The sequence below is a fragment of the Cydia pomonella genome, chromosome 10 (assembly GCF_033807575.1).
Source record: "Cydia pomonella isolate Wapato2018A chromosome 10, ilCydPomo1, whole genome shotgun sequence".
Taxonomy (NCBI): Eukaryota; Metazoa; Arthropoda; class Insecta; order Lepidoptera; family Tortricidae; genus Cydia; species Cydia pomonella.
Window position 1 is genome coordinate 10,426,715 of NC_084712.1, and position 24,160 is coordinate 10,450,874.

Genomic DNA, 24,160 nt, shown 5'->3' on the forward strand with positions numbered 1-24,160 from the left:
TATAAATAAGGTATTTATGTATTTTTATTGATGAATTTTGAATATTGAATTAAAGTACAAAATTTAAGCATCGTCTTTTATAATATGTATGAGGCTTTATGCTATCAAATTTTTAGAAAAAAAATCAACGTGCTACTTTGTCAAACTCAAATTAGCTTATTATTTTGTCAATATTGAATTAAAGTTTGAAAAATCCACAATATCATATCTAAATTCTTAAGTTAATAGGCAAGGCAAAAAATTAGAAGAATAGGATATGTGCTTTACAATTAATATGCGTTTTTTGTCCTGTAAGATCTAATATTGAATTAAAGTCCGTAGAGATAAGTCTATTACTATAAAATAATATATGCAGCCATTTTATGGAAAGGTAGAAATATCTGTGTGTAGCTTGCATTGTAATAGTAAAATCAACTTAAAAAGGCGCGAAATTCATAACCACGCCGCGCTGGTCCGTCAACATGTCGGCTCGGCGCGCGGGAGCCTATCGTAGCCGACCTAGTGAGCGATAGATACCTCGCCCCGCCCGCGCCCCCCGCTCAGCTTCGCAAGCGCTGTTTGTCTTTTCTTTCAAATCATTCATTTGTTTGTTTATCGTGCACATAAATTAAATGCGGACATTACATGAATTTAATCATAGAATAAAAGTTATTATGACTTCAAAATGAGTGAAAAATGTTTGATATGTGTACTGTACTGACTTAGTAACAGAGAAAAAACGAGGAATTGAGCAGTTAATAACTGCGACCAAATAATCTTTCTTGGTGATGGGAAAGTTAAATATTTCTACGGGAAGGAGGAACTACGTTTCCATAAAAAGTGTAGATTATACATTGAGTCGAAGGCTATACCGGCGTACAAAAGACTAATGGAGGTGGCATCAGAGGGCTTACCGCGAACCACGTTCGACGTGTTGCCTCCCTGTCATACTTACGAACGAATTTACAAGTGCGACAGAGAGGTAACACGTCGAACGTGGTTCGCGATAGGCCCTCAAATGTACAGCCAAGTGACGATGATGAAAATTACATTTTCAAAACTTTTGTCTTTTGTTACCATTGTGTTAGCCGCCTGTACTTACTTTCAACATATATTAGTAGTTTATGTTACTGCTACATAATAAAAGGCATTAAAATACACGAGTGTAGGCTTAGGAAACGAACGAAGTGAGTTTCTTAAAAAGATCACACGAGTGTTTTAATGCCTAATTATCTTATACCTTTAAACGAGCAATTCTTGTATATATATATATATATTTCCGGGATCTCGGAAACGGCTCTAACGATTTTGCTGAAATTTGGTATATGGGGGTTTTTGGGGGTAAACAATCGATCTAGATTAGTCTTATGTTTGGGAAAACGAGTGTTTTCGAGTTTTCATGCGTTTTTCTTTCGACGCAGAATATGGTCGCTAATTTCGTGTTGCCGGCCACTGTCCGTCTGGTCCAGCGGGTTAAGACGCGGACTGCTAAACGAGTGTTACGGGTTCGAATCTCGCCTGGTGACTAACTTTTGTTTTTTTTTATATGTTCAATTTTATATATAATTTTTTAGTTTTTATTGTTTTAGACAAGTTTAATTTAGTAAAAGAATGTAGTTAATATTATCACCAGGGGTCGGACAAAAAGTGCGGATGACGTCAAACCACTTATAGGTGATTTCAAATAGTATTTTTGATTTTCATAAACAATTGTCACTTATCATTTATCAACCTCTTTATTAAACGATATCGCCACTTGAAATGAGTAAGTACGTTTTTGACTGACACATTGTCAATCAGATGAACAATAAATTGACTTCGTTATTGTTTAGCTATTGTATCTTCACGATTATATTTAGCTAAAATTTATATTTACTAATGTATAAGAAAACGCTCTAAAATGTCATCTTTACTCGAATATTGTGGCAATCCCACAGACTTGTTCTAACTAATTTCAAATAATTATACCTTATGGTAACAAGTTTCGTGAAATTTATTTTATTCACTACATCACCCTACCACCTGTATTATTAATTCCATGGATTTATTTACGATTATTTTGTTACTTCATTAAATAATACTACTTTGTTACTACATGTCACACGGAAGTTTAAATACAAACTCAAACATCATCCTGTGTGCAAGATTACGTCATTTTTACGTCATCCGCACTTTTTGTCCGACCCCTGATTATCACCTATACACCACCATATTACAATAAATAGTTAGTTATAACCGAGCAAAGCTCGGTCGCCCAGGTACTGTATAGTTATTGCAGGTAGTTCGCAATCATATTTACAGTACATATGGGGCTACTTTATAGCACTAGTGCGAGAAGTAGCATATTATGTTACTGTGTCGAACATTTAAAGGGCCATATGTACTGTAAAACGTTGTACGATACATGTGCGAATAGGTAATTCGCAACTCGTGTCGATTTAAAACACCCCCTTCGGTCGTGTTTTAATTTATCGCCACTCGTTTCGAATTTCCTATTTTTCGCACTTGTATCGTAATGTACTATTTTAGCACAGGCATTATAAGAGAGGTATGGGCATTGTAAATGTCATCTGGCTCTGTGTGGTAGGGCACAGCACAGCGGATGTCATTCCAGATCTAGAGCAGAACCCAACTGGGGAAGTACCTCCATCTTACAGAAAATCGCAGCCAAATAACACTAGACCCTACTCATAGTGTTGTGATCCTGCCGGTGAGTAAGGTTGCCAGAGCTCAACGAGGGGTGGGAGGGTGTTAGGGTCGGCAACGCGCATGTAACTCCTCTGGAGTTGCAGGCGTACATAGGCTACGGATACTGCTTACCATCAGGCAGGCCGTATGCTTGTTTGCCACCGACGTAGTATAAAAATAAATTAAAAAAAAACACACAATTAAAATATTTCATACGACATGTGCTAATTATTTGTCTCAGTGTAAACAAAAATATATCATAATTATGATATCAATTTTCAAATTCAAAATGGCGGACATGTTTTATAACTTATTTTAAGAAATTATGAGTAATTTAAGACTTTAAAAAGCAAGAAATTGTTTCTTGCTTCTGTTTGTATATGTATCATGTAGTATTTGATGTTTTCATTCTTTTTGAAAGTCCTCAGGGTGCCGATTACGAAAATGACATCCATTATGGAACCCAAGATGGCGGACATTCATTTTTCTTAAAAATCGGTATGGGTGTCATCTCCGAGGTTCTTCGAGGTTCCGATTACGAAAATGACGTCCATTTTGCAATCCAAGAAGGCGAACATTATTTTTTCTTAAAAATCGATATGGGTGTCATCTCCGAGGTTCCTCGGGGATCCGATTACGAAAATGACGTTCATTTTGAAATCCAAGATGGCGGAAATTATTTTTTCTTAAGTCGATATGGGTGTCATATCCGAGGTTACTCGGGATTCCGATTACGAAAATGACGTCTATTTTGAAATCCAAGATGGCGGACATTAATTATTCTTAAAAATCGATATGGGTGTCATCTCCGAGGTTCCTCGGGGTTCCGATTACGAAAATGACGTTCATTTTGAAATCCAAGATGGCGGACATTAAATTTTCTTAAAAATCGATATGGGTGTCATCTCCGAGGTTCCTCGGGGATCCGATTACGAAAATGACGTTCATTTTGAAATCCAAGATGGCGGACATTAATTTTTCTTAAAAATCGATATGGGTGTCATCTCCGAGGTTCCTCAGGGATCCGATTACGAAAATGACGTTCATTTTGAAATCCAAGATGGCGGAAATTATTTTTTCTTAAAAGTCGATATGGGTGTCATATCCGAGGTTCCTCGGGATTCCGATTACGAAAATGACGTCTATTTTGAAATCCAAGATGGCGGACATTAATTTTTCTTAAAAATCGATATGGGTGTCATCTCCGAGGTTCCTCGGGGTTCCAATTACAAAAATGACGTCAATTTTGGCGGTTCTTGTTGGTGCAGATTTCAAAAATAGAGACCATTTTAGAATTAAAGGTGGTTGATATCACGGCTACACACATCGACACCCATTTCAAAAAGTAGCGTCCGCCATATTTATTTTCAAAATAGATGCCATTTTTGAAATCCACACCCCTAAAAACCCAGAAAACAACACCCATGACGACTTTTTCAAAAAAGTGACGTCCGCGATCTTTATTTCCAAAATGGACGTCATTTGTAAAATTAGTACACATACATCATACAACATGAAAACTAAAAACATTTCCATCCTCTTTTGGGCAGTTGTGTAAGTCTGTGATAACCCTAGGTAGGTACGGAGACCTTGAGCGGTGTCGGCATTTACGCAAACATCAAAGGCGTCGGCCCACTATTACTTTTTACACTGTGCTTTTAGTGTGTAAACGAAAACGTCACATGATATATCAAAAGAAAAGTTTTTTTATCTTATACCTTTAAACGAGCAATTCTTGTATATATATATAATTATATTTCTGTGATCTCGGAAACGGCTCTAACGATTTCGCTGAAATTTGGTATATAGGGGTTTTTGGGGGTATACAATCTATCTAGATTAGTCTTATGTTTGGGAAAACGCGTGTTTTCGAGTTTTCATGCGTTTTTCTTTCGACGCAGAATATGGTCACTAATTTCGTGTTGCCGGCCACTGTCCGTCTGGTCCAGCGGGTTAAGACGCGGACTGCTAAACGAGTGTTACGGGTTCGAATCTCGCCCGGTGACTAACTTTTGTTTTTTTTTTTATATGTTCAAGTTTATATATAATTTTTTAATTTTTATTGTTTTACACAAGTTTAATTTAGTAAAAAAAAATGTCCTATGTAATAAGAGAAATCGACAATAGATGGCGTTACTCTGTGACAAGTGCTGTAAGGTTAAATCGATTGTAAATAATAATAATTGTCAGTTCACATTTTACTTTTTAAGTTTATGTATAAAAACTATCGCGAGGAAAATACCAAGTCCAAACATCTGAAAAAAATCGGGAAAGAAAAGCTGCAACTGGCTTTTAAAATGGTACAAGGAAGGGGGGTCATCTGTATGAGAATGTGTTTTTTTTTGTCTCTATTTGACCCAATGGTTGACTGGTAGAGAATGCCTTTTGGCATTAAGTCCGCCATTTGTGTTTTTTTTTGTTTGTGCAATAAAGTTTAAATAAATAAATAATATTCATGTAACGCGATAACGAATTCTACGTGAACGAAACCGCGGGCAATACCTATTATAGTAACAACAAAATAACAATTTTCTATTGCTATTAATTTAAAAAAAATTTGATGGACCGTAGACGCAGTCAAGGTCACCCCGCTCCCCACTACCGTTGTTCGCTGCCTCCTGCCACAGCGCGCGGCGCACGCAAACTTGCCGCGCGTTTGAAACGTAACGTATTTATATAAGCAAGGAATGCATACATATCAGTAATGAATGTCGCCGTGATTTTATATTTCTAAATTTTTGTTTAGTAACTGAGATCATTGTTGATGATCGATTATTATTAACTCTACAAACTTTAATTCAATATTAGCTATACTGCTTAACCTGAAATCAATATCTAGACAAGCACATTGTCTACATGTCTAACTTTTTACTAGAATACTAAGTTGATCGATAATATCGTAATTTTGCAATATCAGCAACTCTAATTCTATATTTACAAAATAACTCGTGTTTTTACGTTTACCAGAAAGCAGCTGTTCCAGATTTCTAAAAACTGAAAATTGTACATAAATTGAAGTGTTATTCGATATGCTAAAGTTTTCTGTAACTTTAATTCTATATTTACTTAGTTATTAGCAAAAATTAAAATATTTAAATATAACCGAAAGCTCAACCTTAAAATTTCTAACTTTTTACCAAAGTATTATTTAACATACTCCCAATGACATATCAAAAAAGAAAAAACTTTAATATTATCGAAACCCATTTTTGTTCAACCGCTGGTCTAAGATTGAAAAGTTTGTTTATATCACTATCATTTAATAGGTATATAAAATCATTTTTTTTGTGCAAATTTTGATAAAATGGAAAATTTCTATACCCAGCTTTTAATATTGTCAATAACATACTTAAAATCATGGAGAATGGAAAATATTTAGAAGTGGAAAAACTTTTTCTCTATTTCTATGGACGATCACGTGGTATATTCCCTCTTAAGTAAACATTATTTATTTATCCGTTCTCCTTATTTATTTGCTCTAATAGCCATTTTGTGTTGTGATAAGAACGTGCAATCCATCCAAAACTGCTGTTGTTGTCATTCGAAGATAACCTGAACCGTAAAAATAAAACAAAACACTTTATGTGCATATAATTTAATGTTTAATCGATGTACCACATAAAAAGTTTTCTGTACAGACCTTAATTATCTACTTAAAATATCAAATAATGTGTTCTAAACAGTAATTTAAATATCAGTCATTTTTTTTTAAATAGAGCCCTTGTGCACCACATGTGATGTGACGATACGTTTTACCACTTACTGGTACTTTACTATAGTTCCATAGAACTGATATATTTAGTGGGATGTAAAGTAAGTTACAAATTAATATCTACGTGTGACCAATATCTCAATATCTGACTCTTTATTTACATTTTAATGATCTCGAGCATTTTAAAAAAAACCTTCTCTTTGTAGGTAATGTAAGACAATGATAAAAAAATACTGCGTATCCTGCAAACCACACCTTGCATAAGCTGCTGTCCAGATCGACTGTGGAATCCATTTAGTTGAAGAGCCCTGGCGTTTGTAAATAATAGCATTTGTGGAGTGCGAAAAAAGTTATAATGATATAAGTTTTAAATGCAAACTCTGTTTCAAGACTCCTTTTCTCTTGTATTCACGTGGTACTGCACAATCGGCTAAACACAGGATGTTTTTTTAATGTCTGACCATATACACCCCGTAAGGTAATTCACTAAACATATATAATTTATTCAAGAACCCCGAAATCGTGAAAAAAAAAACGCTGTTTTGTAAGTAGGTATATCTCGATTGATTGGATTTCTATGTTACCTACACGACAGCCGGGTCAGTATGAACTATAATTAGTTTATTCGCCTCGAGGGGTATGGCGGAGCTTTAAAAAATGTCTATACTGAGTCGATCACATTATATGTATTACATGTATCTATTTATTTAGATATATACATAGGTACATATTGTAAAGAGTGGCGTGAGTATAGGATAGGACAAAACGGCAGGAAAAAGGGGAGACTTACTCATCAGTGGTATACTCCTATAGGGTAGTAAAATAGTTATTTATTTAGTGTGATATTACGGCCATATTTATAAACCTACGGCCATAGTGAGACAGCTATATTCTCAGTTAACCCTAACCACTTTGAATAGCGAAATCGAATTTCGGACGTATCTGCAGCTAACTACTTACAGTTTACGTAAAGATAACCAGCTAAACGCATAAACTCATGGCTAATATAATCAAATCCAATTGCTAGCTCACAATTTCGGGCCTGGGATTTCAATTTCTTATGAGTGGGGTCGATACAATATTATAAGCAAAGCTTCTCCATACCTAGTAGAACCTTCTTAGCCGGTTGAGTACATTTCCATACAAATTGATAACCTCGGGCACGTTAGGGTGACGTTGGTAAGGAAATATTCGAGAGGGTAAAGTGGTTGGTGCTTTGTGGCCAATAATTATATTTACACGGGTCTATATCGGTAAAATTTCATCCCAAACCCAGAACCTGATTCTGATTTCTGAAACGTTTTTGGACCAGACAGCTGACAGATCATATCCGTAAAAGATTCAGAATAAGAAATTAAAATCAGAATCTGGCTCCTGGTCGTTGCTCCTCGGTGCACAAAAGTAAGTTTAGTATGTCACCCACGGCTGACTATGGCGTGGATGATATTCTAAACAACACATTTTCGCTATGCTTGAGAATTCTTGCATAGAAGCACAATAAAATGCAGTCTCCTTATTTCAGTTATGTCTCCTTAATCCGATCGTTTTGCCCATTGTGCGGGAATTATTATTACACAAGTCTTTAGAGTGTTTCATGGTGACTTTCATTAATCGATAAAGTAATAAGTGAATAAAGAGAAAGAAAAATAGAAACAAATGTGGGACAAAATTCTTTAAGAATAGTCTTTTGGAAAAAATGCAGTTTGATGTAAAATATGACATGATAATCGTAGTACAATATGAAACAAATCGTATATTAAATGTATTAAAACACAATGTGTGAAAACACCTGAGATTTTAGTTGGTCGGTAATTAAGGTTACAGAGGGCCTACCGCGAACCACGTTCGACGTGTTGCCTCCCTGTCACACTTACGTACAAATGTACAAGTGCGACAGAGAAGCAACACGTCGAACGTGGTTCGCGGTAGGCCCTCAGGTTACTTTCCGTTCAGGTCATCTCGGATATGGGTATATACGGTATCAATGCGTGATGATACTGATGATGTCATGGATACAAATATATGAGATGACAAGCGCGAAAATAGTGGGTATTAACTGTGATTAGGCGGCAGTACAAAAATATTTTTTCTTTTAAACTTACAATGTGGGATATCAAATGAAGGGGCTTTGTACTATAATATTTTTACCGCTTGATCTAATAAATTACTAGAAAACGTAAAAAAAAAAACACAATTTATAGTTGACTTTGAATTGCTCTAGCTTGAAAACGAGTGAACGGATTATTCCAAAATACATACTAAGTGACTGTGTACTGAATATCATCTATAATCTATATACCTAATTTCTAAAAATAATTAACCAGATATATCAAAACTGAATAAGAGTCTAATTTTCTGTTACAGGAAACTTACCCCTAGGATTGCCAAGAAGAATAAATATAGTAAAATCATTTACTAATCAAAAATCCTTTTGTTTCCTTACAATGTATTTAATTAAAAAATAAACGTTTCCAGGAAAAAATAGTATTTTCTTAGTTTCCTGTAACAGAAAAGTATACTGTTATTCAAATTCATATACTTATCTTAGTTTTTGATATTACTTGGCATTTATTTTTATATATTATAAAGAGGATATTTAGAGTCCCTTGTTATGTAATTTTGAATAATCCATTCAGTTGTTGTCAATGTAGAACAGTTCAAAGTAAACTCTGAATAATAAAAACGTTGGACGTTTTCTATAATTTACTCAACCAAATTGTGAAAATGTTATAGTGTGTTATAAATTTGTAATTTAATCACAAAGCCCTTTCATTTGATACCCCATATGGAACTTATGTTTAAAAAAAATGTTTTCTTGGTACCGCCGACTTTATGACGTCACAATTACTACCCCCACCATTTTCGCGCTTGTTATCTCATATATTTGTATTTAGTACATCAATCATCATGTACACATATCCGAGATGATTTGCCAAAATCAATTCCTAGGAGACTTTTGGACCAATTACCGATCTACTATTTCTGCGCCGAAGCGTAAGATTAAATGTTTAAGTACCTTATCTACTTGCAAGAAAATTTGCTTCTGAAAACAACAATATTCAAATAGGCACGCAAAAGTTTTAATTGGAAAATGGCAAGGTTTGTTTATGAACGTAAAATAAAAGGTAGATAAGTAATACATAATTAATGTCATCGATCAGTTAAGTATATTATACTTATCAGTTAAGTATCATAAACTCAATTCAAAACTACAACTTCAAAACCTCAACCAAGTATAAGAATTGATTTCACAACAAGTAAACTCTCCATATTATTTAACTAGACAGAATTCTCTCCGACGGAACGTTCATATTCCTAAAATCTTATAGAATTCTGTGGCGTTCATTATGAAAGATCTTCTATTAATATCACAGTATCACAGTTTTAAAAGTAGGACATTGTTCATAATCCACTAAGTTCTATACCTATTCACTTCACTACATTGCACTAAAAACAATAAGTTCTAGATACGTCCGTACCTTGGTTTTCTTGTTGTCACCCAAAGTAGTACTGGGCGTTGGAATATCGATATAAACTCCTGGTATTAGGGTCCGTCTCGTTTTGCACTTGGACGCGAGGCAGTGTTTTGACCGCTACACCGCGACCTAACGTGCCGTGGGGCATAGTTCGGAGCGGCATTTCTATGGGGAATTCGGCAACCTGCCCGTACATGTTAGTGCTGACGTGAGGGTAGGTATTAGGCACAGGTCGGCCGACGTACCGATTGATTTTCGGACTGAGAGCGACGTCGGTGAATTGCATTTCTGGCTTCAAGCCAGAATCAACGGTGTCGACCGGGACAGATAGGCTCGTGATGTTGATGTCGTTATCGACCTCTGATATGCTGTCGTTGAAGCCATTGGGGATGTCAGTGCTGGCGGACACGTCGGGGCCCTTGGGGCGGTCGCGGCTCCTTTTGCGGATCACGCATCGCGCCACCACTGCGATGATGCACAGCAGCATGGCTCCAGCCACCCCGGCAATGATATACGCATACATAGTGGTGAATGTATCTGAAAAATAAATCTTGATACATTTCTGTTTGAGACTAGCTAACTACTAAAGAAATAATCTGTATCTCCTATGCTCAAAACAGAAAATATTGATATTTATGATTGCACTCTCTTTCGTAAATGAGAAAATAGAGTAAAAGCAATTACAGTTCCTTGTCAATGTTTTGCTGTTATATATCAATTTTATATAACGTATAAAAAACAAAGTAAGTAATCAATAATAAACAAAGAATATATACTGCTTGTCATTTTATCCACATCCATTTTGCTGCTATTCCTTGATCAAGTAGAAACATTTAAAAAAAATATTTATAATATGTAGGCATTACCTATGTATTATTCGTCGGATTTAAAAACTAATCAATATGAATAATTTTTCTCCTAACAAAGGCAAAATAAAGTTAAAAAATCTATACGGCAAAATTAGTTAAAGCACGAATAAGAATAAAGTAACAAACTTTACGATGCCTTCGTATTTAGCTAAAACATAATTATATTACAAAATATGGTAGGTTTTGGTACCTACCATATTTTGTAATATAACAGATTGTAGGCACAACGGTGATAATTAAGGTGCTTCAATGAACTTTACATATATAAAAGATATACAAATTAAAATAAGCTTTTGGCCAAAATTTCATTTTTGATTCAAGATTTTATTGCTGACTGTAATTTTTTTTCCACAGGCAACTAATACTCATCAAGACAATTCTAAAAACCCCAAACACATTTAGGTTTCGTTGTTTTATCACAGAGTTCCTATGGCTACCTCCTGTCTCCATCATCAGATAAGCTTGATGGTACCATAATATTGCATTGTCACCCGACTTACATATGTATGCAAATTTTCAGCTTCATCGGAAACCGGGAAGTGGATCAAATTTAACTTGCAAGATTTGTCCCATACATACTAACAGAGCAAGTTAAATAAAAGCTTGTAAAAAAACTGCATAGTTCATGTCAACCACAATGACGCGTAGATTTGTCGAATTTAACCTTTTAATAACATGATATTTCGAGTCAAGGCACGCGTCGTCGTGAATAAAACGATCTATAATTGGCTAATTAAACCTAACTTCATAAAGGCAAAAATGTAAATCGGAACCTATCAGTACCCCTAGTGTAAATAAATTCGATTTCGAAACGTGAGGTACGCGTTTGCGTTTAGTCTCATTTTGTATGTGATTTAGAAAGAGCGCGCCAAGCGGGACGTTTTGGAAACTCAAAATCCTATACAAAATGACACTTAACGCAAACGCGTTCGTCACGTTATGATGTCGATAAAACTTACACTAGGGGTACTGTTTACTAAGTTTCACATAAGTATTAACATAGCTAGTATTTTCTGTTCTTTAAAGTAGGAACAACATAAATATAAATATTTTCTTAAGCGACGTTTAAAATAGTTGACTGTCCCTGCGCTGAGCGTAATGCTTTATTTATAGCCATTTATAAGTTAGAAACGGTTTTAGTTTTTGCCTCCAATGTCAGCTTTCATACCAGCTTATACTGCGCTGAAAAAGAAATATTCATTTCCGCTATACCAAGCTTTCTAATCGTGCTATCACGTAATTTCAATTAATGTTAGGTACCAAGTCGTATTCAAATAGTAATTAGCGTCTGCTTAAATAAAAATTACTTGTATTAAACAATAGAAAAATAACATAAATTATTAAAGCGTTTTTACATTTCGAGCTAAGAATAATATCAAAGTGAAATGTTTGAAGGGCTAATACAATCTGATTCCAACGAAATTCCTTAAAATAATTGACTTTAACGAAAAACGTTGTATGATTTCCGACACAAATTCACAGATTACTTTTCTTATTCGGTAGATGGAGCAAAAAAAATCGACTCATAGTCACTACACATCGGCGTTTCCTTAATAATATTAGGGCAATCGCTCATTTGAGTGACTTCCACTTTTACGATATAATAAATAATAATAATAATAAATATTATAATAAATAAATATTATTATTTTTTTATAAATAATAATAATAATAATAACCACAGGGCAGCTTGTGGCGAGCTGTTGGGGAGTAACGACCCCACGGACCCGAGTACTCCCGAGAGTTGGTCAGGGTCTCCGTCTCCGGCGTGTCTTCGTCGGTCGGAGTGGACCCCAACGGGACCCGCAGGACTCTCAGCTCTGGCTTGCCTTCATTGGCCGTCCAGAGAGGAGTCGTTAGAGCTAAATGCTCCAGGGGTGGAAGTGAAAACTTGCATAAGACGCGAGTTGGCACAGTGGCTGTTATCAGCCACTGGGTAGAAAGCGGCGTACACCTCTCGACACCTCTGAGCCGCTCACACCGGTGTTGCTCCTGGTCGTCTTCACGACGGCATTTTCAGGGGCCCATCTAGTGGGCGGCGAGTCACCGCCTGCCTCGATAACTAGTGAAAACATTGTTATGGCAGGTGTCCGGACGTCTTTGCAATAACCCAGTCTCATTGTCCTCCCAAACTTCAATCCATAGACCGTTATACTGTTCACTTTACTACAATAGTCCCAATGCCTGTTGCGACCGGTTCATTGGTGTCTATTGTTGCGCCCGTGAACGGGTTCCAGCAGGCGTTCTACATGACATTAAAGCTCTCCAAGAGGCCTCTACGTGTTGGATCTATATCCCCATGCAAGCCTATCAAAAGACCGGGATTTATAGGCCCGTGAAATCCAAGGAGATATAATAATAAATATTATAGGACGTTATTACACAAATTGGCTAAGTCCCACAGTAAGCTCAATAAGGCTTGTGTTGAGGGTACTTAGACAACGATATATATAATATATAAATATTTATAAATACTTAAATACATAGAAAACACCCATGACTCAGGAACAAATATCCATGCTCATCACAAGAATAAATGCCCTTACCAGGATTTGAACCCGGGACCATCAGCTTCGTAGGCAGGGTCACTACCCACTAGGCCAAACCGGTCGCCAAAATATACTTATTCATATTAAATATTATGAGACAATCTTATGACATAAATCGACCTAGCCTCACGGTAACGTCAATATGGCTTAGGTTAGGTTAGGTTAGGTTAGGGGTCCCCCCGCGGGTTGCCCACCTTGTCGTGGTGGAGGGGCTTAGTAGCCGTGGCTTGGTCACCCACGGTGAAGCGAAGAGGCAACCAGGGCCGGCCTGTTTGAGGTGCGGGCTGGCCCGAGGAGGACGCTCCAAGTGGGCTTGGTGAGCCCGCTTGTGACGCGCTGGAGGTGGACCGTCGAGGAAGAGGAGTGTCGGTATTGCGGTGAGCCGTTCTCCCTATCCTCGACGGCCGAGGTGGGATCGCAGGGGAAGAGGCGTGATGGTATCACGATGCGCCACTCTCCCTATCCCCTGCGACCTTGGCGGGGCCGTTCCGCAGTAGCGGCGTTGGTGGGGCTGCAGAGGAAGAGGAGTGTCGGTATTACGGTGTGCCGTTCTCCCTGTCCTCTGCAGCCGAGTTGTGGTTTGCGGCAGAACCATGGACCTCATCTGCCGCCGGGCGCTGGGAGTTTTCTGGCGCCCGTGGCCTCCTTGTGGCGGGCTCGGGGGGGTTCGCTACACTGCAGGACGGAGGCCGAGGAGGAAGGCGCGTCGAACCATCTGGCGCGCCTAGCGTGAAGGGCCTTCGGGCATTTGCGAGGGAGCCGCTCGCGGGCGGCTGCCGCCGGTGGGGTCGCGGATGAGTGCGCAAGCGTTCCCGTAACCCCACCAATAAGGCGGCGAGGTGACATATGGGGGGTTTTTAGTGGGTATACCGTCGGCCTCATTAGCCTGGACGGGAGTCCCACATAACCACTCGGGTCGCCCCCCGCACCCGGGTGGTATGCGTAATGCATTTTCCCCCCTAGGAAAAAAAAAAAAGCAGTAAGTTCCGAGAAACTCTTTGGGGTTTGAACCCGCGACCTCCGGATTGCAAGTCGCACGCTCTTACTACTAGGCCACCTTACTTCAATGCTCGAAAAATATAATATATTTGTCACTTTTCTGAGTAAAAATATCTTATTTAATAAAATATTAAATACCTACAAATTAATGTTTTAATATTCAAGTCTTTTGAAAAACAAATCTCCCCTAGCTTATGAGTCAATTAATTCCTTGCCCTAAATCTTGTTAATTTTAATAAAATAAATTTAATTAAGCCCTCATTTCAAGATTTCACAAAATGAAGCTCATTAAATTCTAATAAATCATAAAACTGATCTCCAATAACAGACACGTCTGTTTGAGCTTGGATTTCACTTGAAATGATGAATTGATGATGCAATTTCATTCCCATATTAATTAAGCAATATTGGTTTTATAATTTCAAGGCAACTCCAAATGTCATATTGCGGGGTAAGATTGAAACTTCAACTTACCTATTTAAGAGTTATTATTTTCATTTTTTCTTTATTATAATTCATAATTATAACGCAATTAAAGATATACGCAAAATTGTAATGATAGTACAGACTTTTACGTTCGTAATGTAAACTTTTAATTTATTTCACCCGACTGCCGAAGGAGGCTTATATTTTTCGAGCATTGAAGTAAGGTGGCCTAGTAGTAAGAGCGTGCGACTTGCAATCCGGAGGTCGCGGGTTCAAACCCAAAGAGTTTCTCGGAACTTATGTACGAAATATCATTTGATATATAGTTATATACTAGTCGCTTTTCGGTGAAGGAAAACATCGTGAGGAACCGGACTAATCATTATAAGGCCTTGTTTACCCTTTGGATTGAAAGGTCAGATGGCAGTTGCTTTCGAAAAAACTAGTGCCTACGCCAATTCTTGGGATTAGTTGCCAAGTGGACCCCAGGCTCCCATGAGCCGTGGCACAATGCCGGGAAAACGCGAGGAAGATGATGATGACTCGTAAATATAATACTAGTAATAGCCGAGCAAATACGTCCGGCATCACATAATTCTCAATAAGTGAGTTTCTTGGAACTACACGAAATATCATTTTTAATATTTATTAGTATTTCTTCGGTAATAAAGAACAAACCTTCTTCATTTTCTGAGATAACAAGGTTCAATGTCAGTATACATTTTATCAGTATTTCTTTGGATTTAAAGGTTAAATGTTATATTAGAAAAGCCTTACCATCATTTGCACCATCTCTCTCAGGCCTAGGTGAAGATGCGGGCTCGCTTTTCACGATGCTAGTGACATTGGCAGCAGTGGCTACGGAAGGTCGAGGAGGCACGGCTGCCACCGCCGGTGCGGGCGGCACTGCGGACTCCCCCCACCATCGGTCGTTGGATTCATCTGCAATTGAGATTATATGAGACTGGGGTTGTAAACAGAAGTTGTAGTACATCGCCTGACCAGCTTAGCCTAGTTGTGTATTTAGCTATACATAATTATTGCGTTTAGCCCTTCAGGAAAGGTTTTAGAAAGCCGGCGGTCCCGAGGCCGAATACCGGTAACAGCACAAATTTGCGTGATGAACAAGAATACTTATAAATTAATGGGTACTCAGACTTCCATATAAGTTACAATCTTGGTTTTTAGACGTTTGTGTGTAGTTATATAGATACATTTTTACTTAACACTAACGATAGTTAATTTATGTATATAAACACAATTCTTCATAACATAATTTATGTACCTCCTCCTTTTGATTAGTTACATATGTAATTTATTGAATAAGGTACTACACCTTCGAACTTTGGTGAAATATATCAATTTACGAGTGCTGTGATGAATTCTGATTTAGCAAATGACTCTCAAAATCGCATGCACAGTTATGTTGCTACTGAGTGATTTTCTATAATAGCACCTAATATTTAGTTATACTTATAGTTATACATAGAATTGTATCCCGAACTCGGAACACAAGCTCAAAGAGAATACTAAAGCGGTTGCGTTGTCTAATATTATGAGTACAGACAATTACATACATGCTTCTCATTTATATTATATACTGGAAGCTTGGGAAATTAATTGAACATAAATGAGTTCAAATGGTAGCATTTATACATGTGTTATATGCGACTCAGAAATGTATTGAAAGTTTTAATACTTATTTATGTTAAACACACTTTCCGAAACATTCTGACGTCTTTTCATTGAGGCAATTATTTTAATTAAAACGAAGTACTCTTGGGCTTATCTCGCATTTATGTAGATTAAAACTCCAAATGACACCGTTATTAAAAACCTTAGGAAAAAATTGTTTTTTGATTAATTAATATTTTTGTTGTCGTAACAAAACATGGAATGTATATTAATACTAAGTTTTCGGTATTCTTATACAAGAGGATTTAAACAGTATCAGAAAATGAAGATTGTTGTTGTTGTTTGTTTGTTCCAACCGGGAGACGCATACAATACAAATAGACTGGTGATGACGGGTATCGGTGGTTAGGTTTTTTTTTTTATCAGACCAACTAAATGATTGCATCTTGTGTGTACCTCATGTATCTTTAAAACGGAAAATTACAAAAAAAAACTAGATATTCTCTAATCAGTCTCCATTATATCTTCTCTGGACCTCATTACTTAGTTTCCGATCAACCTTAACGAACAAATATCTAAAGTAACCCGGTAAACTATAAACTCATTGATGTTTTGCAGACAGCAATCTAGTAAATCGCTTCAGGTCGGAGCGAGGAGTTTTATAGTGAGGCAATAAAGGTGTTCTACCCGCAATAAACTCTGAGGATGAAATTACTCGGGACTGTATTGTCTTCAGTGGCCTTGTCGTTTCGAAGTTAGTAATGTATGCTTTTACGATGAGGCAACATCTGTTATTGTGTGTGTGTGTGGAATCAGCTACAAAAGATTAGCACAATGAGTTATCGTTCAGTAATAGGGCAGTACACAAATTGAAAAAAATATATGTTATAGAATATTAGTTTATACATAAAATATCCAAAACTGACGGGTGCCTTCTCTGGGAACAATAAAAAAGATCTAAAAATTTCACTATTTACAAATGTATTAGGGACTTAATTTTTTTAAAAATATTACTAGCATATTACTTAAGTTACAAAACATAGATACAGGTGTTTAGATAATAATATATAAAAACCGTTTTTTTTTTTACTTTTTCGAAAACCTATTTGGTACAAACATCTCAGGCTCAATATTTGGTAAAATAGCTACTTATTCTTTAAAATATATTAACAAAACGACAATCCCCTTTCTGGGGTTATTAAATTAAATTAGAAATTATTTATGAAGACTGGTTTAAGTACTTTGATGGAATGTAATAATAATACGTGCAGTGCTTCCTAATGAACTAATATTGGATTTTAATGAACCCTCATATTGGTTTATCATTATAATCATATCATGTTAACAAACAGCCTTTGTTATAGAGCGTCGCATTTAATAATCCTTTCATGCCTACGAAGGAGTTCTCAAGTTAATATCCTTGTATGGGCATTTATTTGTATTTAACACATGGATATTTGTTCCTGGGTTATGGATGTTACCTAAATCTGATTATTATTTAATTATTTGATTATATTTCTTGATAGCGTTAAACGGTATTCGTTTGACATTTCTCGGTGATGGGAACGTACCCCTAATTTCAGAATATTTTTTACGAGTACCGATACATTTTTACGTTTTCTCCTGGCAAGGTTTCAAATTTTTCTGCACAGTTGTTTACTACAACTACACTACTTAAATACGTGCTGAGACCACGTAAAACTCCAGACGAGGTTCTCACTCAGCCTCTCATGTGTAGCGGAATTTGTGGGAGCCAAGCGAAAGTTGCCAATTTAATCAACATATGACTTTGACATATATTAAAGTGGCTTTGGATGGAGGAATCCCGTGTATTTACTTTGTTAACTGGGTCATGACGCGACTGATGTTCTTAGTTACCATATCTGTTCTGATCAACAAGAATATAGGAGTTCGGCTCAGGTCGAAACTTCAATGGTATGCTTCAAACCACTACCTGCGCCTTTATATATAAATTATTATTTCGGATATAGTTCCACGTAAAGCGTCGCTGTAACGATATTCTTTTAATCATTTTGTTTTTCACTAATTATAGGTATTTTATGCCCTGGTTACATAATAAATATAAATGTAACAGGACCTTAAAGACCCGTATATAATGTTGCGATAGTTATTTTGTAATTATTCAATATATACAGTCATCATCAATAATAGCCGAAGAAGCAATGTGCCAAAAGTATCTGCCGTCGTGAAATACTTTTCCAACTAAAGGTAGATTTGTACAGTTCGCGTTCAATCGTATCATTTGCAGTCTAATTGTTCTACGTATAAAAGAGAAATCTACAGTTTTTGTTTAGCTTTTAGAGAACGGTAGAGAATTTTGACGCGTAGTCTAATCGGCTACTTTTGATGCTGACTCCTGCATAAAAATATGTATGCAATGCAGGGGTACTAAAGCAACTATGATTTGATCAACACAATTGACAAGATCGCACTAGTAGGTACCTAACTTATAAGGATAGCAATAATAATTTGGCAATTTAGTCTAAATTTAAACTAACTGTATAATAGAAGCTAATACAGACAGCATTGTAAAAGTGTTGTCAACTGTATCTAGTTACTGAAGCTAAGCCATCGTCATAGGACGGTACTCGTTAGTTCTATTGTGTGCTCTTAAGATGTGACTTAGTATGACGCAACATCCTACCCACCGAAGTGCAAACTATATTAACTTATAACTATGAAACATTAAAGGATAGCGAGCACTTTTCAAATTAAGCAAATTTTGGGTAGAAGTACCTATATACTGTTTTCGTTAAAAACCGTTTAAGATGGTTGGTTTTCTCTCGAGTCAAGGTAGTTTGATGATCACTTTTTTTAACCATCTCTATAACGTAATCTGGTTCCTCAATATTCTTGGGTGTATGTAAATGATATTGTACCTATAAGTACTAAAATGCGTTCACTAATTTCTAAAAGCAACTGCGGTGGTATCATGGTCGTTTTTTTTTAATCACTTGTCATGTCATGTGTCACTTTCGCACTTATATGTTATAACGTGAAGAGCATGATGAAAGATAATAAAAAACAGACCATCTTGGCTTTACTGAAAACGGGAATATTCAAACTATAAAACCAATAAAATACGACTAAATCACAAATCTTTTATATACCTGCATGATAATGATTCTGTAACTTTTAATTACAACCATAAAAGTGAAATAGACTTTTTATGATATAAAATTAGTCTATTTTAGTGCTTTTATGTCAGCATTACTCTAAGCCCCGCATCAACACTTCGCCACGTCAGGGCAAAAGTGGATTAAATGATAAAAGGCTCCCAAGGAACCGCGTGACTCCTCATAATCTCGCTTTATTAGCTCTAAGTTCTGCCTTTTCGGCATATTATATTATTAAGGAAAATCTGCTCAAGAGCGGTACCTTACTCTAAATTAGCCATGTTTTTATGTTGTCTCCAGAATAGGATGTTATTTTAAAATATTATAAATTTACGATACAATCGTCAGTCGGTAACCGATAAAATTATGTTATGATTATGAGTATTATGACATACTCAACTTTTGGGGTACATTTTTTTTCATAAATAAAAAAATATAAAGAGAGACTAAAAATGTTATTCAATTTTAATTATTAAGAAAATAATGGCTGTAAATATTTTGGTAATATTAAAAAAAATTAGATAAGTATACAAAATGAATGAGTAGGTGTCATTTGATAATTACTTATATATATTTACCAATATTTATAATCTGCAATTTCCACTACACAAACTAAAGAGAAATAAGTATCTCGTAGTCACTAATATTAATAAAATGTTAAACCTAAGTATATAAATTGATCGTGGTATTCCCTAAATTAACTTCTTCCGAGTTTTAACCGTAACGAGAACTTTTAACTTAAAATTCCTCACGGCCCAGTGATTTTGTCTACGCGGCCTAAAACGACGCCGTCAAAAATAATTAAAAAACCACTCACCGACATCGTCGTGTTCGAGATCTGATACGTCGTGAGCAACCTCGTCTTCCTCGGGAGCACTCTCGTAGCGCTCCTTCAAAACCGTCCGGGGTACTGCAACCAAAACGACTCTTTAACCAACCATTTATAAGACTCAAATTTCATTAAAGATAAGCTCACAAGTCGACTCCTTGACACTTAAACTGAACGTTAATTTTAGACTCGGGGTGAATTGGGGTTTGTAGTATCTTTATTTTTTTGTATTTTAAGAGCACGCCTAAGTTTTATGAGGATAAAGGAATAAAAGCAATCTTGGGAAGACGTGACGTTGTCATACGCTGCGTGTTTTATTATTATAATGAAATCCCACGTTTAGAGTTATTTTGGGTACCTTGACATTTAAAGGGAAAGGGAAAGGGAAAAGTGTGGACTGAACGAAGATGTAGTGACAAAAATTGAGAAAGGTATGTTGAGATGGTTTGGACACGTGGAAAGAATGAGTGAAAGAAGGTTAACAAAGAGAGTGTATAAGGGAGAAGTAGAAGAGGGAGCTGGAAGGGGTAGACCTCGGCGGACTTTCTCTGATCAAATCGGGGAAATCCTGAAAAAAGGTCAGGTCAAGAGCACCCTAAACCGACGAGCATGTATGAGGAATGTCATGAAAGTGAATGAAGCGAAAGAGGTATGTCAGGATCGTAGCAAGTGGAAATCCGTGGTCTCTGCCTACCCCTTCGGGAAATAGGCGTGATTATATGTATGTATATGTATGACATTTAAATTATATGTAGCTGTTGTATTACGGGACTTATTCTCGAGGCGGGTACAATGTGAATGTGGCTTTAAAATTCACTTACAAAAACTGTGTTCTTTTAGCTTGTTAAATTTACTGACTTCGGTCCAATATTGATTTTACTATTAACTGCCCAAGGTGGGTTATAGGTATGTATGCGTGTGCGTAGAGCTAATTACAAGTAATTTTGACTTGGTCTGTTTGAGTGAAGAAAGTTCACCTGGTATGAGCTCAACTACATGTCTATGACCGTATGTCTAATTTAATATTAGGATATCTGTGTATATATATCTGTGTGTATATATATATATATATCCATTATGTATATTGTTATTGTAAATAAAGAATCATTATATTAGGATGTCAATTAGATCTGGATTACTTATGCGTCCGATCTGTCAGTGTCAAAAGTAACGTTTCTTCAACCATAAACGGCACTTTTGACACTGACAGATCGGACGCATAAGTAAGTAAATCAGATCCATAACTAATCCAGATCTAATTCATATCCTGATATTAAAATTAAGATACGCCTGATTATCTATCGAGAACAGATTGGTGGGTACGGCTGCGTCTTTGTTCGTTATTGCTCGACTTGGATTAACCTTTCATATGTGTGTGGTTGTCAAAAATCGAGGGTGTAAACCTCGATTGTGCTGTAGTGTATAAATGATGCCTAAAAATTCGACCAGGATCCTTATTATACAGAGACAAAAGGTTTTGAACCCGGATATGTCCTTAAACTACGTCCAAAAGAGAGGTATTGGCATTGTGAATGTCATCTGATCATCTCGCTGTATGTGGTGGGGCACAACACAGTGGATGTCATTCCAGATATAGAGCAGAGACCAACTGGGGAAGTACCCCACTTACTGGGTAAGTACTTGACCTTAAAATATATGTAGTTAAATAAATAATAATAATAATAATGTCGTAATAATCGACTTGTTATTTAAATTTATTTCTGAAATTTATGAATCTTGTATATTTATCTACCTGTAATTTATACTAGTCATGTAAGCCTGACCTGTAATTTACATTATCAATAAACTATGAGTATGAGTACCTCCATCTTACAGAAAACCGCAGCCAAATAACACTAGAACCTTCTCATAATGTTGTGTTTCTGCCAGTGAGTAAGGTTGCCAGAGCTCTACAAGGGTGCGGAGTAATGTTAGGATTGGCAATTCGCATATAACTCCTTTGGAGTTGCACGCGTACATAGGCTACGGATACTGCTTACCATCAGGTGGGCCGTATGCTTTTTTGCCACCGACGTAGTATAAAAATAGCTTACAATTTCATTTTGTGAGTTTTTATAGGTCCTGTGGTTCCTGGCGCCATTTTTTGAAAAAAAAATTATTGATAAGTCTGTGTACTGAAATATCTATAGTAAACTAGACGTGAACAATTCTTAAACTGAAAAAGCATTGTCACGTGCATTTATCGTAAGAGATTTATCTAAGGTTTTCATCCGATTTGTATTTTTAAACTTGGCTAGACTTTAGAGCTACCGAAGCGCTGCAAGTGATGTCGTGAGTCGTGATCAATGGTTCGCTTCGCAGCAGAAGAAAGCCTAGACATTCAGTTATATAAATCTAAGGCGCCTATTGTGAATCGATCATCTTTGTAGACTGAGTTCTATTATAATCAGAGCTTTTGTAAGGATCTGTCAGAGTTCCAAGTTGGTATTATTCGCGAGACTATTCAAATTCAGGGATAGGCGACTATAAGGGGGTTTGTATAGTGATGTTGCACATGTGTTTATTTGTATACATAATATTATAGTATTCCGTGGCCAAAAGTCCCTACTTTCGCGTAGGTAGGCACTGTTTTAGCACGAAGGGTGTCGTGTAGATACTGAAAATCTGAAACTGAAATGAACGCTTATGGTTTCAGAGTGCGGCCAAGGAATTAGATAAATATTAAAAAATATCTACTCTAGTCAAGCTACCAAGAAAACAGTCTTAAGCATAATCCACTTGTTTCGTAATAAATTTATAATACCATTACAATCTGAACTAATATTTGCTCTCGATAAAACATCTTTTATAATGTGAATCAATGTAGAGGTTCTTTACTTTTTATATGGAAAGGTCTATAATATAAATAATATAATACTCCGGAAACCCGAGAAAAGTAAACGAAGGCTGATATTGTTTAATTTGAAGAACATAGTGACTATCTAGCATGCCTACATTTTACATTGATATTGAAAATCAAAATAAAATAATAAAACAAACAGAGCTACTGTATTCTATGGTTTAAAATATTCAAACAGCATATTTACTTTATTTAAACTAAACGCAGCGTTGAACGCATGCGTCAAACGGTGTGTAAGGAAAGGAAAATGACAATGCGCTTACCGCCGCGTTTACCGCGTAAAACTATAGGTTCGCCGCGTTTACGGCAAACGACTGCGCGCTTAAAACTGAGTTGCCAAAATATCTGTTGAAATTGAGTTACTTGATATAAAAGCCTTAAAATCTGCTGCTACAATATTTCATTCCTTTCTCATACGATTTTATTACTCGACATTCAGTCGTACTGAAATAAATACCTAAGTAAGTACTAAATATTTCGGCTTGAACTGACGTAGATTGAGATTTAAATACTATGGGATGTTCCGTCGAATAAAAATTGAGGCTTGTAAGTAGATGAAATTATTAATTATTGTTTACGAAAGCTTTTTATAGGTTTTTGTACGTTATAAGCAAGCGTTTCGGTATAATTAGATACCGCAATCATAACCAGGTATAAACCACTATACTATTACATTACTTCAGTGTAAAAATGTTAGTTTTTAGGGTTCCGTAGTCAACTAGGAACCCTTATAGTTTCGCCATGTCCGTTTGTCTGTCTGTCCGAGGCTTTGCTCCGCGGTCGTTAGTGCTAGAAAAATGAAATTTGGCATGAACATATAAATCAATAAAACCGACAAAGTCGTACAATAACATCATTTTTTTTGCTTCAACCCTACAGTGTGGAGTATCGTTGGAAAGGTCTTTCAAAACTAATATGGGTCTTCAACAAATATTTTTTTATAAAGTGAATATATTCGAAGATAGTTGCTCCGAACGAAAAAAAATATGTCCCCCCCCTCT

The 24,160-nt window shown here is 36.3% G+C and overlaps 1 protein-coding gene across 2 annotated transcripts in view; it reads right to left on the reverse strand.

The window, feature by feature from the left end:
- Positions 1-9,529: 9,529 nt before the first annotated feature.
- LOC133522062 (uncharacterized) overlaps positions 9,530-24,160 on the reverse strand; it is a 105,718-nt gene continuing 91,087 nt past the window's right edge. For both annotated transcript variants that reach the window (XM_061857256.1, XM_061857257.1), the window contains 3 exons: positions 20,288-20,380; positions 15,476-15,640; positions 9,530-10,392 (listed from right to left, as the gene is read on the reverse strand). In XM_061857256.1, coding sequence (XP_061713240.1) covers positions 9,875-10,392; positions 15,476-15,640; positions 20,288-20,380 — 776 coding nt within the window. In that variant the 3' untranslated portion in view covers positions 9,530-9,874. The remainder of the gene's footprint in view (positions 10,393-15,475; positions 15,641-20,287; positions 20,381-24,160) is intronic.